The sequence below is a fragment of the Trachypithecus francoisi genome, unplaced genomic scaffold (assembly GCF_009764315.1).
Source record: "Trachypithecus francoisi isolate TF-2019V2 unplaced genomic scaffold, Tfra_2.0 Lachesis_group14, whole genome shotgun sequence".
NCBI lineage: Eukaryota > Metazoa > Chordata > Mammalia > Primates > Cercopithecidae > Trachypithecus > Trachypithecus francoisi.
In genome coordinates this window covers 23,307,256-23,329,017 of record NW_022681459.1, presented here as the reverse complement: position 1 = coordinate 23,329,017, position 21,762 = coordinate 23,307,256, and the positions used below count along the sequence as shown (strand labels likewise).

General features: G+C 46.3%; 1 protein-coding gene and 1 pseudogene across 3 annotated transcripts in view; one reads left to right on the top strand and one right to left on the bottom strand.

Moving 5' to 3' along the window:
- DOP1B (DOP1 leucine zipper like protein B) overlaps positions 1-21,762 on the bottom strand; it is a 124,318-nt gene that overhangs the window by 98,110 nt on the left and 4,446 nt on the right. For all 3 annotated transcript variants that reach the window (XR_004442160.1, XM_033232424.1, XM_033232425.1), the window contains exon 2: positions 17,793-17,956. Coding sequence is in view for 2 of the 3 variants with exons in the window: in XM_033232424.1 (XP_033088315.1) it covers positions 17,793-17,930 (138 nt within the window). In the remaining variant the exon portion in view is untranslated. The remainder of the gene's footprint in view (positions 1-17,792; positions 17,957-21,762) is intronic.
- On the top strand, positions 12,498-13,788 carry LOC117095752 (annotated as a pseudogene).

Below are 21,762 nucleotides of genomic sequence, written 5' to 3'. Positions count from 1 at the left end.
AATAGCAAAAACACATGTATAAAATACTTAACATACTTGAGGAACAGGAAGGTCTTATGTAAGAAGAACTCTTAAGGACACAAGTGAATACTGTTTTTTTTGTTTTGTTTTGTTTTGAGACACAGTCTCACTCTCTCTGACAACCCAGGCTGGAGTGCAGTGGCATAATCTTAGCTCATTGCAACCTCTGTCTCATGGGTTCAAGTGATTCTCATGCCTCAGTCTCCCAAGTAGCTGGGAATACACGTGTATGCCACCATGCCCAGCTAATTTTTGTATTTTTAGTAGACATGGGGTTTTGCCATGTTGGCCAAGCTGGTCTCAAACTCCTGACTTCAGGTGATCCATCTGCCTTGGCCTCCCAAAGTGCTGGGATTATAGGCATAAGCCATTGTGCCCAGCCACTTTTTTTTTTTTTTTGAGACCGAGTTTCACTCTTTTGCCCAGGCTGGAGCACTGTCTATTGCCCAGGTCTGATCTCAGCTCACTGCAACCTCTGCCTCTTGGGTTCAAGTGACCTTCCTGCCTCAGTCTCCCAAGTAACTGGGACTAACAGGTGTGTGCCACCACACCCAGCTAATTTTTTGTATTTTTGGTAGAGATGAGGTTTCACCATGTTGGTCAGGCTGGTCTCGAACTCCTGACCACAGGTGATCCACCTGCCTCAGTCTCCCAAAGCGCTGGGATTACAGGTGAGAGCCACTGCAGCCAGCAAAGTGAGTACATCTTAATGAATGATGGGAACTACCACATTTCTAGAGGGAAGGTCCCAAGTGTGTAAAGATGTCACTTCTTCCCAGAATAGTCTAAACTGTTATTATCTATAATGGTTAATATCAATAACCCCCTCCAGTTTTTTTTAAATTTATAAATTATCCTAATGCTCCCAACATGGGAATGGTGGAGAAATTCTGGAATCAGAAGAGTGACAAGATTGGGGCAGAGAATGTGGTCCTGCTGGATAAACACATGACAAAGTACAGCAGGTGACAGCCTGTGACTGTGGCATCTGTGCAGGCAGAGGAGTGGGGCAAATAAAGGCCAGCACATACCCATGTGTCCAGAGGCTTAACTGTATGTCCACTGACCCAGCTATTCCACCTCTAGCAATTTATCTTGACAAAAATAGCCACGTGCGTAAAGATGTTCATCACAGCTTTATTCAAAGTCGTGAAAAACTGGAAATACACTAGTCCAACAATAAGGGGCTTCGAGATCTTGTCCACTCCTATACAGTACCCCGTTTCCGTCCCTTTCTCTCTCACACACACAAGACTGAGTGGGCTATACGTAAACTGTCCGCCTGTGCTTTTTTGTCCCCTTATTTATAAGCATTTTTCATGTTAGTAACTACCAGTTTACTTGGTTCCACAGCTGTGTGTGCATTATATTGTTGTTCTATGACTCACTTCACAGTTACTCCCCCACCAGGGGTGGTCACTCCCAATTTTTTTGCTATTACATATAATAAAACAGTGAAGATTCTTACAGTGATCTTTATGTTCTGTGTCTATGGAAGTAAAACAAAGTTACAATGACCACTTACTGACTTTCTAATCATCTGTCATGTGAGAAATGCAGAAACCACAATAAGAGAGTATTACACTCATTAAAATGACCAAAGTGAAAAAGACTGACCATACCAAGTGTTGAAGAGGATGGGGGAGAACTGGAGCTTTCATACACTGCAGCTGGGAAGATAACACGATAAAATCACTTTGGCAGCTTCTTAAAAAATTAAACATGTACCTACTGGAGGCAACCCAAATGTCCACTAATGGGAAATGGATAAAGAAATTGTATATATCCATGAACTCTGACTCAGCAGTAAAAAAGAAGGAATCTTTGATGTACACAACAGCCTGAATCACTCTCAAAATAGCTTTGCTGAGTGAAAGAAGCCAGACCAGAAGAGAAGAGAGAGGGCACATACTGTGGGACTGCATTTATATAAACTTTCAGAAAATGCAAACAAATCTATGGTGACAGAAAACAGAGGGAGGGAGAGGACAAAGAGCAGGAGGAAACTTCTGCGGGTGACAGATCCATGCTCACTGTCTTGATTGTGGTGATGCTTTCACAGCGATAAACGTTATGTCAAAATTCTTTATACACTTTTAAATGCCTAAAGTTTATTATATGTCCAATAAAGTTAGAAAGAAATTTAAAAGGAAAAGTATTTTTAAAAGATAGGTAAATGGGAATGCCTGTATGTGACTCAAATACAAGCTTGAATGTTGCTGTTCCTGTTCAAACAGTTGTGTTTTTTTTTTTTTTTTCCTGAAAAATACAAGTTTAACTTAGTTCCTTCTGTATTAGTTGGCCCAGGCTGCCATAACAAAACACCACAGAGTGGGTGGCTTAAACAACAGAAATTTACTTCTCCCAGTTCTGTAGGCTGGGAGTCCACGATCAAAGTGCCAACAGTTTCACCTCTCTTCCTGGCTTGCAGACAGCCATCTCCTCACTGTGTCCTCACATGGTGGGAGGTGGGAGGATGTCTGTCTCTTCCTTTTCTTTTCTTTTTTTTTTAGAGACTCCTGGGCTCAAGCAAACCTCCCCCTCAGCCTCCAAGTAGCTGAGACTACAGGTGCATGCTACCACACCAGGCTAATTTTTTTTTTTTTTTTTTTTGTAGAGATGGGGTTTTCCCATGTTGTCCAGGTTGGTCTCAAACTCCTGCGCTCAAGTGATCCACCCTCCTGAGCCTCCCAAAGTCCTGAGAGTACAAGTGTGAGCCACTGCGCCTGGCCTCTTCCTGTTCCTGTAAGGCCACAGTCCTACTAAATTAGGGTCTCATCCTCATGACCTCATTTAACCTAAATCATCTGCCAAAGATCCTGCCTTGATATACAGCCACACTGGGGTGAAGACTTCAGCATATGGGTTTGAGGGGAGGAGGAGACACACAATTCAGTCCACAGCACCTTCCATACCAAGGCCTGACACGGAGTTTCTCGCTCCTAATTTACATTTCTGGGCAGAATTTACATAGTGTAGCTGGGTCACAAACCCTTTCCCTCATCCATAAACTCAATTCTGTTAGGTTACTGGATGTTTTAGTCTATTTTCTGTTGCTTATCACAGAATACCTGAAACTGGGTCATTTATAAAGAAAATCAATTCACTTTTTACAGTTACAGAGGTTGAAGGGGCTGCATCTGGTGAGGGCCTTCTTGCTGGTGGAGACTCTCTGCAGAGTCCCGAAGTGGCGCACGGTATCACATGGCAAGGAGGCTGAGCATGCTAATGCTAGCTCAGGCCTCTCTTCCTCTTCTTATTTAGCTACCAGTTCCTCACCCAGGATAACTCATCAATGCATTAATTCGTAAATCGAGTAACCCATTTACGAGAACAAAGCCCTCATGATCCAATCAACCTTTTAAAGGCCCCCCAACCCCAATATTGTCATATTAGGGTTAAGTTTCAGCATGAACTTTGGAAGGGCCATTTAAATCACAGCACTGGAGGAATAATTCATCTCTAAATCTGGACTACCTCTATCCCCACAGCAGACCTGAAAGGAAGAATGGCAAAAATATTCCTTCACTCAAACACAAAATAAATAGACTATCCTGGCTACAAATTATTGAAAAGCACATCAGACTCTTTTCAGCAAAGAGAAATGCTCTTTTCAAAAAGACCACCTCGACCTTACAGTGTGAGTGGCCCTCACTGAGGCTGCTGTCAAGCCTGGGGTAGCAGTGCCCTTGCACATCCTCAGCTCCTTCAGATAACCTGGGGTAAGGGGCGAAGCTGCAATGTCATCAGAGCCCCAGCATGGCAACCACAACAGAATGACAGCAAAGTTATTCAGCAGCCTTTGCCACACCTTAGAAATGGAAGTTAGGGCCGGGCACGGTGGCTCACGTCTGTAATCCCAGCACTTTGGGAGGCCAAGGCAAGAGGATCACCTGAGGTCAGGAGTTCAAGACCAGTCTGGCCAACATGGCGAAACCCCGTCTCTAATAAAAATACAAAAAAATTTGCCAGGTGTGGTAGTGCACGCCTGTGATCCCAGCTACTCAGGAGGTTGAGGCAGGAGAATCACTTGAACCGGGAGGTGGAGGTTGCAGTGAGACAAGATTGGGTCACTGCACTCCAGCCTGGGCGACAGAGTGAGACTTCGTCTCAAAAAAGAAAAGAAACGGGAGGGGAGGGGAGGGGAGAGGAGAGAAAAAGAAATGGGAGTTGGATCTGCATCTTTAAAATCCTGGTGCCAAAAGCATCAGGACACTGCCAGAGACAAATGGATGCTGGGCTGGCCCCTCTCCTGCAGAGGTACGGGATCTAGTTTAATGTGAAGCCCGTCAAGAATTCCCATCAACAGCATCCTTTCCATTTGGTCTCTTCTCAAGCAATCCAGGCCCTTATCATTCCACAATGACCCTGGCCCTGCACTTACCTGACCACCTCCACCCTCATGGTCACAGCCACCGAGGTCATCAGAACAAACGTTGCTGGAAAATGGCTAAAATCATAGCCCCAAATTTAGGTGTCACGCTCTAACAGATGAGGCCCTACAAGTGAGATACCGAGATGAAACCAGGCACCCTGCAGGCTGAGAGGTGCAGCCCATACACAAGGAGGTTGGCAGGGCTGGTGGCCTTGTTCCAGGCCACTGAGCAATGCAGGGTCTGGCCAGCAGGGATAAGGAGTGCAGAGCTAACTGTGGCAGCAGCACCAAGGCTCCAGTGGGGGAGGAAGGCTGAAAGGACCATCCCCAGCAAACATGCAGGATACCCCCACGATGCAGTGCCCCATGAATAAGCTGGTGAAGAGCTCCTGGCATGCGGTGGAGGGGGCACAAATCACCTGGAAAGCTTTCCTGACTCAGCAGTTCTGGGTGCGTCACTGTATAACCACACACACGCACACGCACACACGTGCACGCACACACACGTATGCGCACACGTGCACGCACACACACGCATGCGCACACACGCACGCGCGCACATGCACACACACACACATGCACGCACACATGCACACGCGCACACACACACGCACACACCCCAAAGCCAAAGCTCACTGGGCTTCTGGACCACGAACAAGACTAAAGAAATCACACTTCCTCTGTTCCTCCACTAGGTGCGTGATACAAGACCATCTGGGCTTTCACCAGAAATCAGCTTTGTAAACAGATGACAGGTGGAGAGACAGCCTGCACCTCCTCATCACACTCTGTCATGGTTGAACTGTATCCCTCTCAAAACTCCTATGGCAAAGCCCTTCCTGACCTCCACCTGAGACTCAGACTGTATTTGGAGACAGGTTTTTTTTTTTTGAGACAGAGTCTCACTCTATTGCCCAGGCTAGAGAACAGTGGTGCAATCTTGGCTCATTGTATCCTCTGTCTTCTGGGTTCAAGGAATTCTCCTGCCTCAGCCTCCTGAGTAGCTGGGATTACAGGCATGTGCCATCACACCCAGATCATTTTTGTATTTGCAGTAGAGACAGGATTTCGCCATGTTGACCAGGCTGGTCTTGAACTCCTGACCTCAAGTGATCCACCCACCGTGGCCTCCCACAGGCCAAGGGATTACAAGCATGAGCCACCATACCTGGCTGGAGACAGGATTTTTAAAGAGGTAATCAAAGTAGAATGAAGCAGTTAGGGTGAGCCCTAATGCAGTCTGACTGGTGTCCTTACGAGAAGAGGAAATCTGGGCCGGGTGCAGTGGCTCACGCCTGTAATCCCAGCACTTTGAGAGGCCAAGGCGGGTGGATCACTTGAGGTTAGGAGTTCGAGAACAGCCTAGTCAACATGGTGAAACCCCATCCCTACTAAAAATACAAAAATTAGCTGGGTGTGGTGGCAGGCACCCGTAATCCCAGCTACTCTGGAGGGTGAAGCAGGAGAATCCGGGAGGTGGAGATTGCAGTGAGACGAGATCATGCCACTGCACTCCAGCCTGGGCAACAAAGTAAGACTCCATCTCAAAAAAAAAAAAGAAGAAGAAGAAATCTGGACACAGATACATTCGGAGGGATGATCCTGTGAGGACCCTGCGAGAAGACACCATCTCCAAGCCAAGCAGAGAGGCCTCAGAGGAACCAATCCTGCCGACACATTGATCTTGGACTTCTGGCCTCCCGAACTGTGAAAAAAAATTCTGTTGTTTAATTCACTCTGCCAGTGGCATTTTGTTATGGCAGCCCTGGCAAACTGACACAGTCTCCAAGCTGAAGAGGGCTTATGTGAACTAATACTAGTCAACAGGGAAGAGGAGTTGATTCAGGCAGTGGTAAAAAATCAGGATCCTGGCCAGGCATGGTGGCTCAGGCCTGTAATTCCAGCACTTTGCGAGGATCACTCAAGCTCAGGAATTTGAGACCAGCCTGGGCAACATAGTGAAACTCTGTCTCTACAAAAAGAAAATACAAAAATTAGCCAGGCATGGTAGTGCACACATGCCTACAGTATCAGCTACTTGGGAGGCTGAGGCAGGAGGATGACCTGAGCCCAGGAGGCAGAGGCTGCAGTGAACTGAGATCATGCCATTGCACGCCAGCCTCAAAAAAAAAAATAAAATAAAATAAAAAAGGATTCTGTTGGACTCACCAAGTTTTTATTAATTAATGTATTACTTTGGTTTGTGGTCACCCAGGCTGGAGTGCTGGAGTGCAGTGGTGCAATCTCAGCTCACTGCAACCTCCGCCATCCAGGTTCAAGAAATTCTCTGGCCTCAGTCTCCCGAGCAGCTGGGATTACAGGTGGTCACCATCACGCCCAGCTGTTTTTTGTATTTTTAGTAGAGATGGGGTTTCGCCATGTCGGCCGTCAGCCAGGCTGGTCTCAAACTCCTGACCTCAGGTGATCCCCCCACCTCGGCCTCCCAAAGTGCTGGGATTACAGGTGTGAGCCACCACACCAGGCCTCTCACCAAGTTTTTACGTAAAGAGGTCTTGCAGCCGATATGTAAAGGGCTAGAGTAGCTCACCAGGTCTCCAAACTCCAGCCCATGTTCTTCCCACTACACTGCAGCACTAATTCGGAAACACCACAATCAGGAGGCTCTGCTTTAAATAGGAGGTGCTTATAGCTAAGTGATGAAGACTCCGGAAGCTGAACTGTGTGATACCACAGACCTCATATTGCCCTTCCTGTTCATGGCTGCTCTGTGAAACTGTAGTATGCCATCAGATAAAAGCAGTAAAAAAAAAAAACAAAAAAAACTGGTTAATTTAGGACCATTACGACATTTTTTTTTTTTAAAGCTTTAATGATAGGATTTTTCAATCCAGAGTTAATTTATTTCTATGAGCCTTCATTTCCAAAATCAAAGCTGTAAATCATGCTTGGTAGAGCACTTGGGTTCAGGACTCAAAAGGCACTTGATTAAAATATTTTTCTTGGGCTGGGCAAGGTGGCTTATGCCTGCAATCTGAGCACTTTGGGAGGCCGAGGTGGGTGGATCACTTCAGCCCAGGAGTTCAAGACCTGCCTGGGCAACATAGCAAAATCCTGCTTCTACAAAAATTACAAAAATTAGGTGGGCATGATGGCATACACATGCCTGTAGTCCCAGCTACTCAGGAGCTGAGGTAGGAGGATCACTTGAGCCCCGAAGGTTGAGGCTGCAGTGAGCCATGACTGTGCTACTGCACTCCAGCCTGTGAGACAGCCAGATCCTGTCTCAAAAAAACAAAAACAAAACAAAAACAAGAAAATTTTTTTTAATTGACAAAATTTTTTTATGTTTATCATATGCAACATATGAAATATGTATACATTGTGAAACATCTAAATCAAGTTAATTAACACATGCATTACCAATATTTTATCATTTTTGTGGTGAGAAACACTTAAAATCTATTCTTTAAGCAATTTTCTTTCTTTTTTTTTTTTTGTTTTTGAGATGGAGTTTCATTCCTGTTGCCCAGGCTGGAGTGCAGTGGCATGATCTCAGCTCACTGCAACCTCTGCCTCCCAGGTTCAAGTGATTCTCCTGCCTCAGCCTCCTAAGTAGCTAGGATTACAGTCGCCTGCCAGCATGCCCAGCTAATTTTTGTATTTTTAGTAGAGATGGGGTTTCATCATGTTGGCCAGGCTGGTCTCGAACTCCTGACCTCAGGTGATCTGCCCACCTCGGACTCCCAAAGTGCTGGGATTACAGGTGTGAGCCACCGCACCTGGCCTCTCTTAGCAATTTTCAAGTATACAATACATTGTTATTAACTATAGGTGCCAAGTTGTACAACACATCTCTTGAACTTATTCCTCTAACAGAAAATTCATATCCTTTGAGCAACCCCTCCCTATTTCAGCCCGCCCTGCCCCTGACCCTTGGTAACCACCATTTTACTCTACTTCTGTGAGTTCAACTTTTTTACACTCCACATGTAAGTGAGATCATGTGGTTATTTGACTTCCTGTGCCTGGCTTATTTCACTTGACATACTGTTCTCCAGGTTCATCCATGTTGTCACAAATGGCACAATTTCCTTCTTTAATAAAAGGTGAATAGCGGCCAGGTGCGGTGGCTCAAGCCTGTAATCCCAGCACTTTGGGAGGCCGAGACGGGCGGATCACGAGGTCAGGAGATCGAGACCATCCTGGCTAACACGGTGAAACCCCGTCTCTACTAAAAATACAAAAAAAAATTAGCCGGGTGAGGTGGCGGGCGCCTGTAGTCCCAGCTACTCGGGAGGCTGAGGCAGGAGAATGGCCTAAACCCGGGAGGCGGAGCTTGCAGTGAGCTGAGATCCGGCCACAGCACTCCAGCCTGGGCGACAGAGCGAGACTCCGTCTCAAAAAAAAAAAAAAAAAAAAAAAGGTGAATAGCATTCCAGTGTGTATATTTTGGTGATTAAAACGTATTTAAAATAATCAAGGAAAGATGATGGCTTGAAGTCTCAGACAAACCATTAACCAAAAGTTACCCTATTCCCATTACCCTATTTAGACTGATATGCCCAAAAACTATAAAAGAAACTAAAAACTATAAAAAAAACTATTCTCGGGGCCAAGTATGGTGGCTCACACCTGTAATCCCAGCACTTTGGGAGGCCAAGGCGGGCTGATCACGAGGTGAGGAGATCGAGACTATCCTGGCTAACACAGTGAAACCCGATCTCTACTAAAAATACAAAAGAAGAATTAGCCAGGCATAGTGGCGGGCACCTGTAGTCCCAGGTACTCAGGAGGCTAAGGCAGTAGAATTGCTTGAACCCAGGAGGCGGAGCTTGCAGTGAGCCGAGATGGCGCCACTGCACTCCAGCCTGGCTGACAGAGCGAGACTCCATCTCAAAAAAAAAAAAGATAAACTATTCTGTAACACAGAAAAATTCTAAAAATGATACTGAAACATTGATCAAGTTTGAAAATGATACCATTAGAATCTGTCTACAGCTGGACATACTACGACCTTCTGGGAAGCAGTTTTCTTAATTGTAAAAAGAGTTGACTGGATGCGTCTTCTCCAAATCTCAGGTTTATGCATTGTAACACTTAGTCACCTACCTTTAAAAAAAGTATGTTGTGCTTTTGTGTCCTAAATTATTGTTTAACTCTGTATTATAAAGAATTTTACTAATTCAACTCTCAACTCTTTTTTTTGAGACAGACTCTTGCTCTGTCCCCCAGGCTGAAGTGCAGTGGTGCAATCTTGGCTCACTGAAACCTCTGCCTTCCAGGTTCTAGTGATTCTCCTGCCTTAGCCTCCCAAGTAGCTGGGACTATAGGCACTCACCACCATGCCTGGCTAATTTTCTATATTTTTAATAGAGACAGGGTTTCACCACCTTGGCCAGGCTGGTCTCAAACTCCTGACCTCAGGCGATCCACCTGCTGCCTTGACCTCCCAAAGCGCTGGGATTACAGGTGTGAGCCACTGCACCCCGCCCAACTTTCAACTCTTACTCACTGAATTTCTGTGCATAAGTCCAAGAAATGTGATGATCACCAAAGCCTTAAAAAAATTCCTTTTTTTTGAGCCAGGGTCTCACTCTGTCACCCAGGCTGGAGTGCAGTGGTGCGACAGCTCCAGGCTGAGGCTCCAGGGATCTTCCCACTTCAGCCTTCTGAGTAGCTGGACTACAGGTGTGCACCACCATGCGCAGATAATTTTTGTATTTTTGGACAGACAGGGTTTCCCCATGTTGCCCAGGCTGGTCTGAAACTCCTGGGCTCAAGTGATCCTTCTGCCCTCAGCCTCTCAAAGTGCTAGGATTACAGGCATGCACCACTGCACCCAGTGAAGAAAATTCTTTATTCATATCAGCTCCTATCAGGGACCCTTGAACGCAGAAGTTGCAAGTTTCACAGAAGCAAGTATTCCTGATGATGATCAAGACGTGCTCCCTCCAGCACCATCCAAACCCTCCACATCCAGTAACGGCAGGAACTGATTTCAGGGCCAAAGGTGCGTGCCTCCACACTGGCTCTTGTGCTTGGTGACAGCCCAGGGGATTCTTGCAATGGGTGAGACAGAGGTTCCCTTGCTTAAAGCCTCCCTGGGAGGAAGCTCAGTGGCTTCCCCTCTCCACCAGAGCAAAATCTATCAGTGGCCTGACCCTGCTGTATCCCTGGTCACTCTGTCCTCTGGCTACTCCTGTCCCCTTCCCATGCCTTGGACACAGGCCCATGCCCCAGATGGCCCTTCCCGCCAGCTTGCTCACTTCACCCCGGCCTCTGCTTTCATGTCACGCTCTCAGTGCTCTCTCTGTCTAAAATAGCACTCCCTCCTCCTTCCTCCATACCCCACTTCCCCAGTTTATTTTTCTTCTTAGCATTCAGCATCTGACATCACAGTCATCTGTCATCTGTGTCTCGCCAAGAAAGCGTCATTTCTTTCCATGAGAGCAGAGGCTTAGTGTTCAATGCCTTATCCCCAGCACCGAGGTGTTAAGAGATCTTGTCCTACCACTTTCGTAGCATTCTAGGGCTGCTATAACTAAGTGCCACACACCAGGTGGCTTCAACAACAGAAATGTGTTCTCTCATGTTAAATCTGAAATCAAGGAGTCAAGAGAGTGGCTTCCTTCTGAAGGCTACATAAAGAATCTGTCCCGTGCCTCTCCCCCGCCTGCTAGGAGTTTGCTGTCACTCTTTGGGACTCCTTGGCTTGTAGATGCACCTTCCTGGTGTCTGCCTTCATCCTCACATGATGCCTTTCCTCATGCATGTCTGTGTCTACATTTCCCCTTTTTCGTCAGGACACCAGTCACAATGGATTAGGGCTACCCCCTAATGACCTTCTCTAGCTCGATTAGCTCTGTAAAAACGCTGTTTTCAAATCAAGTTACGTACTGAGGTACTAAGGATTAAGACTCCAGGGTTTTTTTTTTTTTTATGGAGGCCACAATTCAATCCATAATAACCACTCAGTTGCATAAGACACCGGACAAGTGAGTTAACCTTCATTGGTAAAACGGGCCTAATAATTGCACCTACTGCATTCGGGTGATGGAGACAGGGTCCCTGGCAGAAAAGAAGCACAGCCCTTGCCCCTTACATGAGCTATACAGATACTGACGTGAAGAAGGCTGGAGGCTCTGCTCATGAGCATGGGCCTTGGAACCAGGCTGGTCGGGGTCTGAGCCCTCTCTCTGCCACTGGCTGGTAGTGGCCTCGCACAAGTGGCTGAAACTGAGATGAATCTCAAGATACATTTTAAGTATTATAAAATAACGCACATCGACTCCTTAGCACGCAGTGAGCTCTCCGTGAATGTCAGCCACCACAGGCAAGGCTGAGGTAGGGCCTGACAGCGTCACCTTTGTCTCAACTGTATCTTGCAAATTCTTCAAGGTGGCTGCTTGAACTCAATAGTTAATCACAGCGCAGGGAACAAGAAATGAGATCCAAGAGGAGACCGTGGTGGGATTCCTCAGGTAACACCTCTTTTTTTTTTGGAAACAGGCTCTTGCTCTGTCACTCAGGCTGGAGTGCAGTGGCACAATCATGGCTCACTGAAGCCTTGATCTCCTGGGCTCAAGCGATCCTCCTACCTCAGCCTCCTGAGTAGCTGGGACCACAGGCATGTACTACCACGACTGGATAATTTTATATATATATACACATGTATACATATAACATATAAATATATATATATATATACACACACACACACATATTTTAGACAGAGTCTCACTCTGTCACCCAGGCTGGAGTGCAGTGGCACGATCTCAGCTAACTGCAACCTCTGCTTCCCGGGTTCAAGCAATTCTCCTGCCTCAGCCTCCTGCGTAGCTGGGACTACAGGTGTGCGCCACCATGCCCAGCTAATTTCTGTATTTTTAGTAGAGACAGGGTTTCACCATGGTGGCCAGGGTGGTCTTGATCTCTTGGCCTTGTGATCTGCCAGTCTCGGCCTCCCAAAGTGCTGGGATTACAGGAGTGAGCCACCGCACCGGGTCTAAAATATAAATTTCTTCCAAAAAGATACACAAATGCCCAATAAGCACATGAAAAGATGCTCAAAATTATTAGTCATAGGGAAATGCAAATCAAAACCATAGGGAGAGTTCTACTGGTGGAATCTGATGGCATGATGTCTCATAGAAAGTTCTCCACTCCCGGACATGGGTCCCTCTGCTTCCTGCCATGCAGCACAGATATAGGCATCGTGGGAAGGTAAAGAGCTTCCCTAAGGATGACCCTTCCAAGCTGGTCAACGTCACAGCCTTCCTGGGATACAAGGCTGGCACGACCCACATCACATGGGAAGTCGACAGGCCAGGATCCAAGGTGAAAGAGAAGGAGTTGGTGGAGGCTGTGACCACTGTGGAGGCATCACCTATGGTGGTTGTGGGCATTGCGGGCTACGTGGAAACCCCTTGAGGCCTCAGGACCTTCAAAACCATCTTTGCTGAGCACATCAACGATAAGTGCAAAAGGCATTTCTCTAACAACCGGCATAAATCTAAGAAGAAGGCCTTTACCAAGTACTGCAGGAAATGGTAGGATGAGGATGGCAGGAAGCAGCTGGAGAAGACTTCAGTAGCATGAAGAAGCACTGCCAAGTCACCCGCGTCACTGCCCACACCCAGACGTGCCTGCTTCCTCTGCGCCAGAAGAAGGCCCAGCTGTTGGAGAGCCAAGTGAACAGAGGCACCATGGCTGAGAAGCTGGAACTGGGCCCAGGAGGGGCTAGAGCAGCAGGTACCTGTGAACCAAGTGTTTGGGCTGGACGAGATGATCGACATCATCGGGGTGACCAAGGGCAAAGGCTACAAAGAAGTCATCAGTTGTTGGCACACCAAGAAGCTGCCCCACAAGATCCACCAAGGCCTGTGCAAGGTGGCCTGGATTGGGGCATGGCATCCTGCCCATGTGGCCTTCTCCATGGCATGTGTTGGGCAGAAAGGCGACCATCACCACACTGAGATTAACAAGAAGATCTATAAGACTGGCTAGCGCTACCTTACCGAGGACGGCAAACTGATCAAGAACAACACCTCCACTGACCGTGTCCTGTCCGACAAGAGCATCAACCCGCTGGGTGGCTCTGTCCACTATGGTGAAGTGACCAATGACTCTGTCACGCTGAAAGGCTGTGTGGTGGGAACCAAGAAGCAACTGCTCATTCTCTGCACATCTTTGATGGTGCAGACCAAACGGCGGGCTCTGGAGAACACTGACCTTAAGTTCACTGACACCACCTCCAAGTTTGGCCATGGCCACTTCCAGACCATGGAGGAGAAGAAAGCATTCATGGGACCACTCAAGAAAGATCAAATTGCAAAGGAAGAAGGAGTTTAATGCCAGGAACAGGTTCGGCACCTGGTGGGGCCTCAATAAAAGTTATCTTTAAAATATTATTAATTTAAAAAAACCACTGGGAGAGACCACTTCACACCACTAGGATGGTTATCATTAAAAAAAAAACAAAACTGAAAATAGGTTGGGCATGGTGGCTCATGCCTGTAATCCCAGCACTTTGGGAGGCCGAGCAGGTGGATCACCTGAGGTCAGGAGTTCAAGACTAGCCTGGCCAACATGGTGAAACCCCATCTGTATTAAAATATATACATATATATATATATTCAAAAATTAGCCAGGCATAGTGGCTAATGCCTGTAACCCCAGAGTCTGAGGGATGAGAATCGCTTGAACCCAGGAGGTGGAGGTTGCAGGAGCCAAGACTACGCAACTGCACTCCAGCCTGGGTGACAGAGTGAGACTCCGTGTCAAAAAAAAAAAAACAACTTGAGGCCAGGCACAGTGGTTCATGCCTGTAATCTCAGCACTTTGGGAGGCTGAGGCAGGTAGATCATGAGGTCCGGAGATTGAGACCATCCTGGTTAACATGGTGAAACCCTGTCTCTACTAAAAATACAAAAAATTGGCTGGGTGTGGTGGCGTGTTCCTGTAATCCCAGCTACTTGGGAGGCTGAGCAGGAGAATGGCATGAAACCGGGAGGCAGAGCTTGCAGTGAGCCAAGATCGCACCACTGCACTCCAGCCTGGGTGACAGAGCGAGATTCGTCTTAAAAAAAAAAAAAAAAACCTGAAAATAAGTATTGGTGAGGATGATGTTACAAAATTGGAACACTCACGCATTGCTTTTGGTGGATATGTTAAAATAGTGCAACTGGTGGCTCCTTAATAAGTTAAACATAGCATTTCCATATGTCCCAGCAATGCCACTTCTAAGTATGCACCCTGAAGAGTTGAAAACTGAGGTTCAAACAAAAGCTTGTACACGAATGCTCATAGCAACACTATTCACAATAGCCAAAAGGTAAAAATCTAAATGCCCATCAACTGATTAATGGATAAAGAAAAATGTGGCTTGGTGCGGTGGTTCATGCCTATAATCCCAGCACTTTGGGAGGCCGAGGCAGGCAGATCACTGGAGGTCAGGAGTCCAAGACTGTCCTGGCCAACACAGTGAAACCCTGTCTCTACTAAAAATACAAAAAGTATCTGGGTGTGGTGGTGTGCACCTGCAGTCCCAGCTACTCGGAAGGCTAAGGCAGGAGAATCGCTTGAACCCAGAAGGTGGAGGTTGCAGTCAGCTGAGACTGTGCCACTGCACTTCAGCCTGGACGACAGAGCGAGACTCCATCTCAAAAAAAAAAAAAAGAAAAGAAAATGTAACTTACCCATACAACAGAGTATTATTCAGCTATAAAAAGGAAGGAAATTCTAACACATACCATAACATGGATGAACCTCAAGAACATTATGCTAATGAAATGAACCAGTCACAAAAAGCCACATATGGTACGATTCCATTTCCATGAAAAGTCCGTACAGAGGGAAAGTAGATTTGCAGTTACCGGGGCTGGGGGGAGGGGGATGGGGGGCAACTGCTGAATGGGTATGGGTTTCCTTCTGGAGTGATGAAATCGTGCGGAACTAGACAGCAGTAATGGTTGCACAACATGGTAAATGTACTAAAGGCCACTTAACTGTGTACTTTAAAATGGGTAAATGGTGAATTTTGTGTTCTGTGAATTTTATCTTGATAAAGAAAAAGAAAAAACAGAAATAATGAAGACCGTTCCCTCCCTAACAATAAATATGCTGTTTGGCTGGGCACAGTGGCTCACGTTTATAATCCCTGCACTTTGGGAGGCTGAGGTGGGTGGATCACTTGAGGTCAGGAGTTCGAGACCAGCCTGGCCAACATGGTGAAACCCCATCTCTACTACAAATACAAAAAAATTATCTGGGCATGGTGGTGGACACCTGTAATCTCAGCTACTCGGGAGGCTGAGGCAGGAGAATCACTTGAACCTGGGAGGCTGAGGTTGCCATGAGCCAAGACTGCGCCACCGCACTCCCGTCTGGGTGACAGAGCAAGACTGTCTCAAACAAAAAAAAGAAAAAGAAAAAGAAAAAGTAGGCTGTTCTTATAAACCAGGAGGGATGAGTACTGAAACGGTGAAACATCCAGAAGAATGTGGGACTCAATGGGGTTCTACTGCTTCTCCCTTTCCCCTAAAAGAGCAATCCACCTTCATGCAAGTCTGTGAATGCAGTCTTCAATCACCTGGAGAATTCCTGAGATAGAGCTGTACAACCAAAGAATTTGCAAGCCCTTATTTCCTGTTTTAAAGACCTTAGAAACATTTATCCATCCCAGCCAGCATGGAACCATGACATTTACATGTCGTAAATATGCCTTGCAAAAGACCAGCAGTTTACCGGCTGAGCTGTAAGAGCTGCCTATCTCCAGCATGCCTGATAGCCATCTGTGGAGGCTGCAGGGTCAGGCTGCTGAAATTCTTAACTCACTCCAGTTTCCCTGGTGTGTTTGGCCTGGGGAGCTGAGATCTGCAGAGTAGAGTGAGACATCTCCTAACTCCCACCTAGTGCTTGGGCTCCAAACTCAGGTCCTGTCCAAACAGCAACAGAGCCAGATACAGTTTCTCTAAGCCCAAATATCATCTACCTACATCTTACAGTGGTCATCTGAGCACTTGAAGGTCCCTGTGTCACTTTCTTTCTGGGAAAGAAAGGATGGGAAAATATAATGCTCCCATCTATAGGTCACTTATATAGAGGTGTGGTTCCTAACCTTTTTGGCACCAGGGACCCGTTTTGTGGAAGACAATTTCTCCATAGATGGGGTGGCGGAGGGGCGGGAGGGCAGAAGGTTGGTTTCAGGATAAAACTGTAGATCTGCTGTTGCACCACCTCAGATCATCAGGTATTAGTTAGATTCTCATAAAGAGTGGCCAGGCTTGGTGGCTCGCGCCTGTGACCCCAGCATTTTGGGAGGCCAAGGCGGGTGGATCACTTGAGGTCAGGAGTTCGAGACCAGCCTGGCCAATGTGGCGAAACCCAGTCTCTACTAAAAATACAAAAATTAGGCAGGCGTGGTGGCGCATGCCTGTAATCCCAACTACTCGGGTGGCTGAGGCTACAGAATTGCTTGAACCTGGGAGGTGGAGGTTGCAGTGAGCCGAGGTTGCGCCACTGTACTCCAAACTGGGCAACAGAATGAGACTGTCTCAAAAAAAAAAAAAAAAAGTCTCATAAAGAGCATGCACCTAGATCCCTCGCATGTGCAGTTCACAATAGGGTTCATGTTCCTGGGATAACCCACTACCACCACTAACCTGACAGAAGGCAGAGCCCAAGCGGTAACGCCCGCTCATACCGCTCACCTCCTGCTGTGTGTCCCCGTTCCTAACAGGCCACAGACTGGTACCGGTTAGCGGCCTGGGGGTTGGGGACCCCTGATATAGAGGACAAGGTCAAGCCCACATTTGACCAGTTTTGGTTTTCCTAGATCTGATTTCATACACACACACACACGCACACACGTACGTACGCACGCACAAGCACACACATGGACACACACACACAAGTTCTGGGCAGATTTCAATATTTATTTCAACTTCTATTCTTCTAGGAGTTACCAGACAGCAGTAAAAGAATCAAAAAAGTAGATCAAAGAAGAAAAATAAATAAAAATCCTAAGGAGTATACAAAGAACAGTCTTTGAATGCCTAATTTGACAATTTTAAATTGTATCTTGTCTAGACATAAATACTGTTAAGAAAAAGACTGTTCAACTACATGAACACTATATATAATTTTATGCTCAGAAAAAGATGGAAGGAGGTACATACACTGATAGGTTAACAGTGGGTACACTGGAGAACAGAATTATGAGTGGTTTTTTTCTTTTTTGTATTTTCTAATTGTTGTAATCATCATTGTATATATATGGTATTTCTTTGAAATAATATAAAGATTATACTGCATAATATGTAATAATATAAAGATTATAAAATACAAATAATATAACCATGTAATTTCTTGTAATAATAAAAAGACAATTACATCCCCACCTCCACGCAATCCAAATAGGATACACCCGACATACCTTGTTGAGTTTGCCAAGTGAAGATATGAGATCCGCCCATTCACTCGAGGACTCAAAATTTCTCAAAGCCTTTTCAATCACTGAAGAGTAGCTTCTGTATCTGTAATCATTTAAGAGCTCCTGCTCTTCTGGATCCATCTTACATTCTCACAGCAGAAAAGTATCTAAAAGCAAATCAAAAAATAACCAAATGAGAGAGCCATTCGGGGATACAAATCATTCCCAACCCAGAGCTACAGAAGACAGGTGTCCACAAACACTACTGTGCACAAACTCACTGGGCAATCCTGTTCAAATATTTAGCAAGGCTTCTGGGCCAGGCACTGTGGGAGATGAAAGATAAATAGTTCCCACCCTCGTGGATTCTGGGGGAGAACAGGAAACAGGAGTAGACAGCATAAGAGTGCTAGGGCTCCAAGTAATTGACAAAACTAATTCCAGGATCAAAGCTGCTAGACTATATGTTGTCACCAGCTGGTAATTTTGAATGAGCACGGCCCCTCCTATCATATGGAATTTTTTATTTTATTTTTTATTTCTTATTTTTTGGAGGCAGGGTCTTACTCTGCCACCCAGGCTGAAGTACAGTGGCATGATCATGGGTCACTGCAGGCTCGACCTCCTAAGCTCAAGTGATCCTTCCTTCCACCTCAGCCTCCCAAGCAGCTGGGACTGTTGGGATGTGTCACCATACCTGGCTGTTTTATTTAAAGTGTGGCAGGCATCTACCCAGCATGCCTTGTTCTCCTTTTCTGTACTAAGGGAGCACTGGTTTTGTTCACAGTAACACTATAATTCCCAGACTCCCTTGCATCTAGGTGGCCATGTGATAGCTCTTGACCAATGAGATGTCAGTAGAAGCTGTGGGTCAAAAAGGCAATTGGAAAGGAGGCAGACTCCCTGGCATAAGCCTTTTGCCCTCCATTCTTCTTCTTTCTGCCTGGAACAAAGGCATGATGTTGGAGTGAAGCTATATCTTGCAACTGTCATGAAACATGCACAAAAGTCACAAACTAACGATGGCTGAGTGGAATGACAGAGTCCCTGCAGCCCCAGATGGCAGGGTGAAGGTACCACATGCCAACTCCGGATGCTGTAATGTCTGGTGTATGTTTTCTGCACATAACAGCTGTTTAAGCCTCTGTTCAATCAGGTTTTCTGTTACAGCCAACCACAATCCTAATTGATATATGAGGACAAATAGTATTTCACTAGTACGCTCAGTCTGAAAGGAAAGACAAATACAGAGCAATGCTATACAGTTAAACACCAGTGAACGCAGTTAGCTGGGTAGATTGCTAAACAAGTTGGATGTAGTCAATCAAATAAAAAGGCAAATATGGTAAATGGAAGAAACCGAACTGAAGGTACAACACGTTCTTTAAGCTTGAGTCTTTCATTTACGGGCCAGTACAGTTATAAAAATTTCATGAAATCTCATACTTCAATATCCAATCACTCCAGACCCAATTCAATCTTCACCAGGCCATCACTTTCGTTTCTTTTTTTTTTTTTGGGACAGAGTCTCACTCTTGTTGCCCAGGCTGGAGTGCAATGGCACAATCTCAGCTCACTGCAAACTCTGCCTCCTGGGTTCAAGCGATTCTCCTGCCTCAGCCTCTCAAGTAGCTGGGGCTACAGTCACGTGTCACCACACCGGCTAATTTTTGTATTTTTAGTACAGATGGGGTTTCACTATGTTGGTCAGGCTGGTTTTCAACTCCTGACCTTGTGATCTGCCCACCTCGGCCTCCCAAAGGGCTGGGATTACAGGCGTGAGCCACCACGCCTGGCAACCACCACTACTTTCAAGTCACCAATGGCAGAGGTCCTTTCTGTTTCTTCACTTTACCTCTCAGTGGCACTCTGCAGCAGACCACTTCTTCTCCAAGCAGCCTAGCAGCTTCTGCTTGGCCCACATACTCCTCTCGCCCCTCCAGCCCCAGAGCTTGTTTCTCACCTACCTCTCTGAAGTTCTTTCCTCCTCCTCTACCAACTGCTAAATACATTCCCTGGAGGCCGGGCATGGTGGCTCACACCTGTAATCCCAGCACTTTGGGAGGCCAAGGCAGGCAGATCACTCGTGGTCAGATATTTGAGACCAGCCTGGCCAACATGGTGAAACCCCATCTCTACGGAAAAATAAAATAAAATAAAATAGCTGGGCATGGTGGCACACACCTGCAGTCCCAGCTACTTGGGAGGTTGAGGCAGGAGAATCGCTTGAACCCAGGAGGTCGAGGTTGCAGTGAGCTGGGACTGTGCCACTGTACCTCAGGAAGGGTGACAGAACAAGACTCTGTCTCAAAAAAAAAAAAAAAGAAAGAAAGAAAGAAAGTGAAGACTTTGGAAGGTGATTAAATTATGGGATTAATGCCCTTTTAAAAGGGATACTAGCTGAACGGAGTGGCTCACATCTGAAATCCTGGGAGGCCAAAGCAGGTGGATCACTTGACTCCAGGAGTTGGAGACTAACCTGAGCAATATGGTGAAATCTCATCTCTACAAAAAATACAAAAATTAGCAAAGTGTGGTGATACATGCCTATAGTCACAGGTACTCAGGAGTCTGAGTTGGGAGGATCACTTGAGCTTGGAAGATTGAGGCTGCAGTGAGCCATGATCATGCCACTGCACTCCAGTCTGGGCAACAGAATGAGACCTTGTCTCAAATAAATAAATTAAAGAGACCTGAGGGAGCCTGGCTGTTCTTTCCACTGTGAGGACACAGCTAGCAGGCCCTACCAGACACTGAATCTGCCAGCACCTTGATCTTGAACTTCTCAGCCTCCAGAACTACAGGAATATATTACTGTTACTTATAACAGAAATACCTAGTTTACACTATTTTGTTGGAGCAGCCTGAATTAACTAAGACAAGCATCCATCAACAAAATATAGTCTATCTGCAAAGGAACGCTGAGGCAATGGAAAGGAACCAGGTACTGATACCTGCTGCAACACGGATGCATCCTGAAAACACACGCTTAGTGGAAGACGCCAGACACACAAGACCAGACATTGTAAGATTCCATTGATATGAAATGCCCTCCACAAACAAATCTAGAGAGATGGCAGTAGGTTAGTGGCTGCCTAGGTGCGGTGAAAACAGGGAATAACTTCCATTGGGAATAGTGGTCTTTCTGAGGTAAGACAAATGTGCTAAAATGGGATGATGGCGATGCTTGCACAACTCTGTAAATGTATGAAAAAATCACTGAAATTATCTGGGCACAGTGGCTCATGCCTGTGATCCCAGCTACTCCAGAGGTTGAGGTGGGAGGATTGCTTCTGCCCCGCAGCTTGTGACCAGCCTGGGTAACATGGCAAGACCCTGTCTCAAAGACAACACCACCACTGAATTATATACTTGAATGAATTTTATGAGCTGCAAATTATAGCGCAATAAAGCCGTTTAAAAAAATAAAACTAGGCCGGGTGTAGTGACTCACGCCTGTAATCCCAGCACTGTGGGAGGCTGAGGTGGGTGGAACATGAGGGCAGGAGTTCGAGACCAGCCTGGCCAACATGGTGAAACCCTATCTCTACTAAAAATAGAAAAATGAGCCGGGCATGGTGGCTATAATCACAGCTACTCAGGAGGCCGAGGCAGGAGAATCACTTGAACCTGGGAGGCAGAGGTTGCAGTGGGCTGAGATCGCACCATTGCACTCCAGCCTGGATGACATAGCGAAACTCTGTCCCAAAGAAACAAACCAAAAAAACCACTAAATTCTCAATGCCATCTGCTCAACATGCTCCTTCTCCAGTCTTTCCCTTCTCAGAAAGTAGCCCCTTCACCTGTGGGATCATTCTAGACTCTTCCTTCTCTTCACCTGCCACGCTCAACCCCAGTCCTGTTTGTCTCCTCTTCCTAAACACCTATTGACTCAATTGTTCTCTGTCTCCGCCGCACCGCAGTCTGGGCTGCCTGTTCCCTGCATGTTTGCAGAAGCTTCCCAATGATTCTC